Genomic DNA, 10,261 nt, shown 5'->3' with positions numbered 1-10,261 from the left:
GTCAGAATATTTAGAGAAAAAGTCTAAATATCACAAGCATAAAGCTGTATCAACAAGAGAAGAAAGTATATGATGAAAAAGTAATGTAATTTTTGTATTTATTTATTTATTTTAAATCTTGTGATACTACAAGACAAAGGGCCTATTTTTTTAGGAAACACTCAATTTCTTGTTTCTGATTAAGAAATTTCATACAGATAAAATTGTGATTTATTCTTAAAATAACGTGACTTTTTTCTCAAACTACTATGTCTTTATTCTTAAAACATCCTCAGTGTTTGCCTGATTCTCCTTCATAAAGATACATATATATTTTTAAAAAAATAAGCTATCCAGTTTTGTCCTGAATAGGTTGGCAAATGTAGATGTGATATGTTGTAAATGTCAAATTTCTGTCAAATTTGCAACATTTTTACATTTATGTGTAGATATGGAAGTGTACAAACACTGCATACGCGAACATTCAAGCACTTTAAACTGCACTTTCAGATTCGCACATAATGAGTATTTAATACGTATCATATTGTTGATGGTCAGGTTTGTCTGTGATGGTCTTTACACAAATGAATCACAGCCTAAATTCACTGTTTTCATCCGCCGACATGATGATTGTGACTTTAAATAAACTGCTTTTCAAAAACCTGTTGTTGTATATATTTCTACCTTCAGTAAACCTGACTTAAATATAGAAAAACAGATCCCAGTCAAATATTTTACAAAATGCGGCACTTCTTTTACCTAAAGGAAATGCTAGGTTTTAATAAAGTCTGAGTCTCTGGATGCAGGTGAAGCTTCATCCTTGCTCTGAATCGATAAAGTCAGCTTTATTTGGGGTCAGTTGGTGTTTTCAGGATTTTTTTTTACAAACCCAGGGTCCGTGGGTATCGCAGTCGGAGGCGAATAAAGTCCTGTTTCCCCTCAGGTCGGCACAGTCTCTGTGATCTGCATCCCACTCCACTGTCAGCCTCCGAAACACACACAGCAAAAGCAATACTTACAAACAACACAAATATATCAATAAGGACATATTTATAAGATGTGGTGATTGATGAAGTGTATTTATTGAGGTGGAATTCAGTGTATATATTTGTATTGTATATTGTGTATTTGTATAATAAAACTATATTAAAACCAAACTGAACATGTTTTCTTGTGTGTTTAATGTCAGCTTCAGTCCAAAAATAATTGTATTATTCTTATTCTTATTCTTATTCTTATTCTTATTCTTATTATTATTATTATTATTGCTTTATTATTGCTTTATTATTTTATTATCGGCCATGGGTCAGTTGGCAGAGTGGGTCATCCAATAACCGAAGGGTTGGCGGTTCGAATCCTGCTCCGTCCTAGTCAGTCCGTTGTGTCCTTGGGCAAGACACTTCACCCTCCTTGCCTCCAGTGCCACTCCCGCTGGTGTATGAATGTTCGGTGGTGGTCGGAGGGGCCGTAGGCGCAAAATGGCAGCCACGCTTCTGTCAGTCTGCCCCAGGGCAGCTGTGGCTACAGATGTAGTTTACCACCACCAGAGGGAGAATGTGAGCGCGAATGAATAATGGGTCAATAATGTAAAGCGCTTTGGGTGTCTAGAAAGGCGCTATATAAATCCAACCCATTATTATTATTATTATTATTATTATTATTATTATTATTATTATTATTATTATTATTATTATTATAACATTCACTTTTTCTTTATTTTGGTCGATATTTTGTTCACTTTTTGTAGATTTTTGCATATTTTGTAGGATGGATAAAACACAGCAACTAAATTTCCCAACGTGGATAAATAAGTTAACCTTTTATTGAAGGTCCAGTAGTTCAGAACATATGTCAGGTAATGCAGTGTTAAGGTACATTACCATCACTAGGTATGTTAATGTTAATATCAACAAAGGTTAATATGCCTTTAAATAAAAAGCTCACAATGGACAAAACTAACACTAATGATGGACTGTTTTTTCCCACCAATAAAAAACTCAAACACTCCATGAATAAACCAACACACAATGCATCAGGTTGTTCCTTATTGGGCAGTTTTCTCTTCCTGATTTTAGGGCTGAAACTGTCTGAAACTCACTTCATGTGGTGCTGGATGTCAGTGCCGTCCGACCACATCCACTGACCCTCCTGTTCAGAGTCTGTCAGCCCGACCCACAGGAAGGGAAACACTGGGAACGTCTTCATCACCCCTTCAATAAACTCCTGTGGAGGAGGCGACATTTACACCTTTAAGGACTCGTGTACATCCTCAGATCAGAGTATCCCTGCTGAATATACTGAGGGTCTGTCCATAGTTACCATCTCTGCAGGGTCTCTGATCACAGCCAGGCTGCTGTTATGGCGATGGCAAAACCCAGCGCTTTCATTCCACTTTAGGTTTTCCTCCAAACCAACAGAGAAAAAGAAGCAGTGACTCCTCCACCACATCCATCCAGCTGGACACAACCTACATCTGGAGTCTACACACAGCAAAAACGGTCCTGAACACTTTTAGTGATACATCCAACATGTCTGCTTTAAGCAAAAACATCTAGTCTCAGATTGTTTCAGACGCAACAACTCAAAAGATGTCCAATACTAATATTTGCCACTGTTACAGGCACAGATTACCCCACAATAGTTTTTTCCTCTGGGTTAGGATGTTGGCCACAGGTCATTTGGGATTATCAGGTTCACCTGCCATGGTTCCCTCACCTGGCTGTAATGGACTTTATGCACAGCCCCACTACTTCCTTAAGGCAGCTCCTTTATTTCCTGGCTTTCATTATTGGACACACTGATTCATCCAGGTGAGTCTGCTGCTTCCTGTTGTGACTATTGTGGTCAGACACACCTGGATGGATCAGTGTGTCCAATAATGAAAGACAGGAAATAAAGAAGCTGCCTTAAGTTCAGGAAGTAGTGGGGCTGTGCATATGCTGCATTCCAGAGGACTGGGAGGTAGAATATGACTCACTTGGAGTTAACTACATCCCACCTCAAAGTATTCCAGGCAATCCATGTTGAACGTTAGAAAAGCACTCGGAGAGCGCAGACCTCTGCCAATGCAGATCAGTCCCCCCACCCCCGATCACCACCAAATTTAATCATTTGTTCCTTGTGCCAGTATCAACATTTCCTGAAATTTTCATCCAAATCCATCCATAACTTTTTGAGTTATCTTGCACACGGACAGACAGACAAACGGACAGACAGACAAACAGACAGACAAACCAACGCTGGCAAAAACGTAACCTCCTTGGCGGAAGTAAAAAAACAACAAATATGGAGATCGCAGATTTAAGCTCCTATTTGTTTTCTTACTGAAGAGGCATTTTAACTGTCGACGGTCCAGTATTCTTACATACACAAACGAGATGGATGAGGCGAAATGACGGTTGAGCTAATTATGGATTGTGACCTTTTTTTCATTGCGTACTTGCACTCCCACCATTGCACCACCATTGTTGTGTTGACGTCACGTTGTAGTCTGGTCCCACTTTGCAACTAGGCCCTCCAGCTTTGACAGGCGTTCCAAAGCATTTTACGTAGTTGGACATCAGAAACTTCCCAGCACTCTGGAATGCAGCATTAGGCCCACTTTTTCATTTTCTCTATCCTTACAATAGGCTTAGTGGGTGACGGAGAATATTATTCTAAGTCTCCTTTTAGAACCCCTTTACAAGGGCCCTATTTAGGTTTAGCAAACATTCTCTTAGTTTTTGTGCACTTTCTTTCTTTGTTTCTTAACTTGCCACCCTGGTGCATGTTCTGTTGGATTTTGTTTTGGGGGAACATAACAGTCACATTCCACTTCGCTTGACAACAATTGATCTTCGTCTGCTGTTTACACTCTGGTTATAAACCTATTTGCACTTAAATGTAATTCTGCGCCTTCTCATACTGAACATTACAGTTTAATTTGCACCTTACAGTTTTATCTTGGCACATGACAGTTAAATATCCAGGTTTTTTACCTCGATCTTTTTTTATACTTCTAATTTATTATGTATATAGCCTTTATATACACTTAAACTTATCATGTTTGCTCTTGTAATCTATTTTTATTGTGTGTCATGCTGCTGCTGCTGCACTGTAATTTCCCAGTTTATGATAAAGTCCATCCATCCATCTATCTAGTTGAACCCTTTAGCTTTGACTGCACAAATTCACCATAAAAATCAACTTATTTTAAGTTTTTTTCTTTTTTTTTTTCAAAAGTGCTTGACTGTAAGTAAAAATTAACTCCTTTCTGTCTAAATTAATTTACAATTACATAAAACAAATTGTTTGTGTTGTCGCAGTCCAGCAGATGCTACATTATGGGAAGATTATTAACTTGAATATAACACCTACAATAACTATGGTGTAAATTTGTGACATTAAGCATAATTGTCATAACAGTAATTTAACATTTTCCAATCTCAGGTATGTAGATTACTTTATTGATGCTGCCATTTAATAAACAAAACAAAAATTATCCAAAAATCACTAGGATATTGTGAAATTAACAGTTATTTTTGTACTTTTCCATTTTTTCTTGAGTAAAATGGTTGAATCAGTTATTCCACATTCAGAGTATGTGTACTTCGGCTGTAGTAAAGGTTGTGTGTACTTTTGCAGGCTCTGCACTATGTTGTGTGTTGTAGGACATCCACACCAGAGTGGAGGAAACTGTAAATCACCTTCAGTGACAGTATGGAGCATGTGGTTCAGATCATGTTTCTCTGTTTGACAGCGCTGCAGCCGCTCCACCAGCTCATGTTCTGACCATTCAGAGGGCAGATCTAGTTCTGGTTTTGCCGTCCATGTGGCTGAAATGTGAACAAATGACCAATGAACCAATCAGAGAACAGCTACAGATCCATAATGAATCAATGAGAAGCAACTTTTCTTCAGAATGTGACTTAATTTAGTTTATCTGCACATTATTAACACTAATGTTGTTTTGTTAACAACAGATAAAGGCACAAACTGAGCATTAATAGTTCAATACACTGAAGTATGTCCGATATTGCTAATGCTAACTGCTAATGCTAGTTGCTGTGATTTTTATATATATATATATATATATATATATATATATATATATATATATATATATATATATATATATATATACACACACACACACACACACATGTTGGCTGTTGCTAATTGCTAATGCTAGTTCCCCACAGTTATTCTGACAGGGATAATAAATGGAGTTAACATTGAACATTTTATTGAAGGTCCACTTTTAAGAATGCATTTTCTTGTCTTCTTTTTTTTATGTCTGGTCATGTAGTGTTAAGGTACATTACCATCACTCAGTATTTTTCAACAACAAAGACTAATATGCCTTTAAATAAAAAGCTCACAATGGACAAAACTAACACTAATGATGGACTTTTCAACATTTTTGGTTGCAACCTTAAAGTTTATCACAAGATATCACACTAAATATGACACACTGAGCGGTACATCCTACAGAACAAGTGCCTTAATAATAACAATCAATAAAGAACTGTAGTGTACAGCTAATATATACGCTACAAGAACATGGTACTAAACATATGAGAACATCTTTAAGGCCTACCCCATAACGGACACAAGAGAAGTGCTGTCATCATGAATACGGTTGCCATAGCAACAGAAATTCCGGCCATCACCTGACAAGTTTGACAAGAACCTAGAAAAAAATAAAAATATATCTTACTCTGTTACAGTTCAGATAACTTTATTAATTGAATAACTTTATTACAGTGTTTACATAATTACACTAATTATTACAGTTATTACTTTGGTCTGAGACCAAAGATCAACATAAATGGGTCAGAGGAATAAAAGAATAAAACAAGTAAATCAGTAACAAGTAGAAATAAACTACAAACCAATATCAGGGGTTCAAACACGTTTTAGTTCAGGGGCCAGAAACAGCCCCATACAATCTCAAGTGGGTCGGATGATCGGATCAGTAAAATGATAACATAATAAACTACAAATAATGTCAACTCCAAACTTTTCTGTGTTTTAGAATTAAAAAGTAAATTTACATCATGAAAATGTTTACATCTACAAACTATCCGTTAAAAAATGTGAACATGAACAACCTGAAATTTCTTAAAAATGAGTGAAATCTTAACAACACAACACCTCAGTTTATTTATACATGTGCATTATAAATTACAGAGCACAGTGGATTTACAAAATACACAAAACATTTAGTAACAGACAGAATGTTGGTAAAATTGCACTACCTTCTTTTAAGACATTTCAGGTTGTTTATATTTATTCACATTATGCACATTTTTGAAGGATTGTTTATAAATGTCAACATTTTCATGCAATTTTTTTTTTTTATTGAGTCATTAGTGGATCATTATGTTATTTTACTGATCTGACCCACTTGAGACCATATTGGTCTGCATGTGGACACTGGAAAAAATCTAAGTGTATTTTTCTCATTTCTAGTCAAAATATCTCATCACACTTAAAATAAGACCTAATCACCTAAAGAGTAACTTTTCAGTGAGATATAAAAACTTATTTTTAGACAACTGACCTTGACTGACATTATTTCAAGTCTCATTTCATTTTGCTTGAATTAAGCAAAAAAATCTGCCAGTGGAACAAGTGAAAATTATCTTGGTAAGATTTCTTGAAATAAGATTTTCAAGATCTATTGTCTGAAAATAAGTTCTTGTATCTCACTGAAAAGTTACTCTTTAGGTGATTATGTCTTATTTTAAGTGCAATGAGATATTTTGACAAGAAATGAGGAAAAATACACATGGTAAGATTTTCATTTTTTCCAGTGGAACCTCAGTTAAAATGATTTTTATATCTTTCATAATATCTTCGGTGTAATTTTTGTATTTCACTCATTAATCCAATGGGAAGGATTAGACCCTTTAATGGGCCTGTTTTGGTCCACAGGCCGTATGTTTGACACCCCCAGTCTAAGCTAAAGAATGAAATAACTAGTGTCTGTTCTATAAGTACAAAAAATCCGAAAATTAAAGGACTTTAAAATAAATTAAATACATTTAGTTTCCACATTAATCTATTTTAAGAACCAACTCTGTGTTTTCTAGTGTTGTAGTCAAGTGTAAAACCATGACCCAGACTTCAAGAGGATTTAGAACTAACCTGCGGGTGTTTCTCGGTTTTCTTCATCTTCATGGTTTCTCTGTGTCACATCCATCCTGACGTTTAAGGCTATTGGTCTTTTCAGTTCAACAGTTTGGTGAAAATGCAACACTAACACATCATTTTCACAGGTTCAGATGTTTCTCATATAACAACTCCACCTCTTCCTCATATGAGGCCCGTTCTCTTCAATATGGAAGCACAAAAATAAAGTTTTAACACCAGAAGACGCCAACAAAGCACAGGTCATTCCTAACACTTAAGAACACGGTCATGAAAACATAAAATCATTTACTTTAATTCAAAATAATCTAAATCTTATGTGGTCAGTTCATTGTTTGGCACTTAATTTTTTTCATTTTTCACTTACAAAAGGAAAATACCATTATTTCCCTTCAATTTAGCTTCATTAATATTAAGTAAAAAAAAAAAAAAGACTTATTAACACATTCTACTCAATATATGGCTACTAATAACACATATATAAAATATTTGAGGCAAACTGAGTCTTTCTTTTCCAGATTTTCAGGGTCTTTTTCAAATCTATGATGGAAACCGATGTGAAAATCTGTCAACATGTCGCAGTTTATATTAAAATTCATAGGTTCATAATATTAGAAGTTGGGAAATTAGTTTAAAGATTCACCAATGAATTTAAATCTGATCTGGAAATGTCATAAAGTTAGAATTTTTTTTTTTTTTTTGGTAATCAACTGTTTTTGATTTTAATTTTCAGTTTGCAAGAATTAACAAATTCAGCATTACACAACAAAATGTGTAACTACACTTACATTACACACTAATAATTTTCAACTAAACAGTGAAATTGGCCCACATTTCTTTCATTTTAGGAAAAATATGGACTCTGTAGTAGTGTAGTTACATTTTTTTTCACACCTGATCCTGTATCTGAAGCAACAGCTGTGTCATGTAAGTGTTTGTGTGAATTTTACACATTTCTCTACATGTTTATCTTCCTCCTGATCTCATTTATCTGCTACTTATCTGCTCTTTATCTACACATTTTCCAACTCAACCATCAGGTCAAGGCGATTCTCAGTTTGGATAATAATCAGCTTGGCCTGTTGGTGATAAAATCTGCAAAACATTTTGCAAAGTGGGTGTTGACGCTATTAAGAGCTGGTCTTTGTTAAGGTTTGTATTAGAAAACCATCTTGGTGACTCAGGATCTACAGACGTAACTGACTGAAAAGATGTTTAAGAACAAGATCTGACCTAAAGGATGGAACAGGGAAATAAAATAAATGATCGTAATAATTAGAGTTAGTTCAAAGTGAAAAATATACAACTTTAGGGTATTTTTGTTGTTTTTAGATATTATTAATCTGCTTTGTCTAAACCACACTGTGAGCCCTCCTGACCACGCCCACTCAGGTGACATGAAGTGAATCACAGGTTGCATGATCATTGGAAACAGGATCTCTGCAAAAGAAAAGGAATAAAATTCAGCAGATATAAAATATAAATATATTTGGAATCCAGATATGTTGGATGCTGCTCGACACTCATGGTCAATAAGATCTAGAGCAGGGGTGTCAAACTCATTTCCTCCAGGACTAGTAAAGTAAAAGCATCATAACCTACACTACAAACAAAAAGTTAAGGATATTTCTCTTTTTTTGTCATTTTTGCCATTTGTAAATAAAACTATGTCTGGTCATTGAAAAAATGTGTTTCGATTAAATTCACACACAAAAAATAAAAAGCACTGTGCAAGAATCCCAACTGAAACAAAATAGCCCAAAAATTAAAAATATCCTTGCCTTTTTGTTTGTAGTGTATAAATAATGACAACTTTTTCTATTTGTTTTAGTGCAATAAAAAACATTAAAATATGAAAATATATTCAATTAAAAATGATCCTTTAACAAAAAACGGGAATGACCTGAAAAAACTGAAATTTGTAAGAAAAATAAGAGCAGTTTTAACAATATTATGACTCAACTTATTTATACATGTGCATTACGAACAATGTTACACAAACATTTAATAACAGGCAGAATATTGGTAAAAAATTTGGAGTTTGGAACTAAAACAAGGACAGTTTGTTATTCAATTTCTCATTTGCCCAGGTCATTGTTCTTGGTAGTTCTTCGAGGTTCAACTGGACTAGTTTTGCTTCAAAAGAGCAAAACTAGTCCAATTTAACCTAGAAAAATGGAGTTGTCACTGTTTATAGGTTATTATGCTATTATCTTACTTCAGATCATATTAGTCTGTTTGTGGAACCTGAACTAAAATGAGTTTGATATCCTTGATTGTTCATATCTTCAGTGTAATTTTTGCACTTTGTAAATTCATCCCACGGGCCAGATTAGACGTTTTGGCGGGTTGGTTTTGGCCCCCAGGCCACATGTTTGACACCCCTGATCTAGAGTATATTGAAAGGTCATCTACGAATATTTAGTTTGAGCTTTTACAAGGACAATCTGCCTCTATAATTACTGTAAAATTAAAAATTTAGTATTCAATATATTTTGTTCCTCCACAAATATTCTATGTGAACTATTATGATGTTACTTATTTCTTTACTTGTTGTTAATCTAGAATGAGGTGTAGTTTGTTCATCTACAAATGCCCTATAATAGCTTTTACAAAGACAGTTTAATCAAAACATTGCACTATCAACATCATTAAAAGATAAAACATTTATATTTTAAACATAACATATTTATCATGTCTAAACTTCAGGTATTTTGTCTGTTTTCTTTGTTTTTTCTCCATGCATCAGATGTCGAGATAAAAAACATCCATTGATTTCGTTCCAGTCCAGTCTGTAAACATAAATAGTTTACCTTTATTTTATAAGCTCTATGCTCAATAAATGAAAATAACATTTAATCTAGTTAAGCCAAAATGAATATGTTTTAAATATAAATGCTTTGTCATTTATTGTTATGATAATGCAACATTCTGATCCCTGACATTAATTGATCAGTGATGGATATGAGTTTCACACTAAACCCAAAAGTACGACACTTAACAGTAACGTTACATTAGTCAGCATTATTTATTACTACACATTAATTAACAGTGAATAAACGGCTACTTCATGTGTCCAGACTTAAATGAACATGTTACAGTTTAAAGATGAATATTCGTACATGACAAGACCATTTGCACATTATTA

At 34.4% G+C, this 10,261-nt stretch overlaps 1 protein-coding gene across 1 annotated transcript; it reads right to left on the bottom strand.

Moving 5' to 3' along the window:
- Positions 1 to 91: 91 nt before the first annotated feature.
- On the bottom strand, positions 92 to 8,809 carry LOC115438719 (CD209 antigen-like protein C). The gene is made up of 6 exons (XM_030162503.1): positions 7,111 to 8,809; positions 5,558 to 5,650; positions 4,665 to 4,793; positions 2,299 to 2,459; positions 2,078 to 2,202; positions 92 to 965 (listed from the first exon to the last, which is right to left on the bottom strand). Exons 1-6 carry the CDS (start codon positions 7,163 to 7,165, stop codon positions 848 to 850), a joined length of 681 nt encoding a protein of 226 aa, XP_030018363.1. The 5' UTR covers positions 7,166 to 8,809; the 3' UTR covers positions 92 to 847.
- Positions 8,810 to 10,261: the final 1,452 nt, after the last annotated feature.

Source organism: Sphaeramia orbicularis, chromosome 18, assembly GCF_902148855.1.
Source record: "Sphaeramia orbicularis chromosome 18, fSphaOr1.1, whole genome shotgun sequence".
NCBI classification, from domain to species: Eukaryota; Metazoa; Chordata; class Actinopteri; order Kurtiformes; family Apogonidae; genus Sphaeramia; species Sphaeramia orbicularis.
Note: the sequence above shows the minus strand (reverse complement) of the source record. Positions and strands in the feature narration are given on the sequence as shown.

What these genes read in the sequence shown, in the direction of transcription:
- LOC115438719 (XM_030162503.1), bottom strand. Translation starts at nt 7,165, where the DNA reads ATGGATGTGACACAGAGAAACCATGAAGATGAAGAAAACCGAGAAACA. An exon ending in TCAGAGACCCTGCAGAGATG is followed by an intron (nt 2,203 to 2,298) that starts GTAACTATGGAC and finishes CCTCCTCCACAG; the next exon opens with GAGTTTATTGAAGGGGTGAT. An exon ending in GACATCCAGCACCACATGAA is followed by an intron (nt 966 to 2,077) that starts GTGAGTTTCAGA and finishes TGTGTTTCGGAG; the next exon opens with GCTGACAGTGGAGTGGGATG.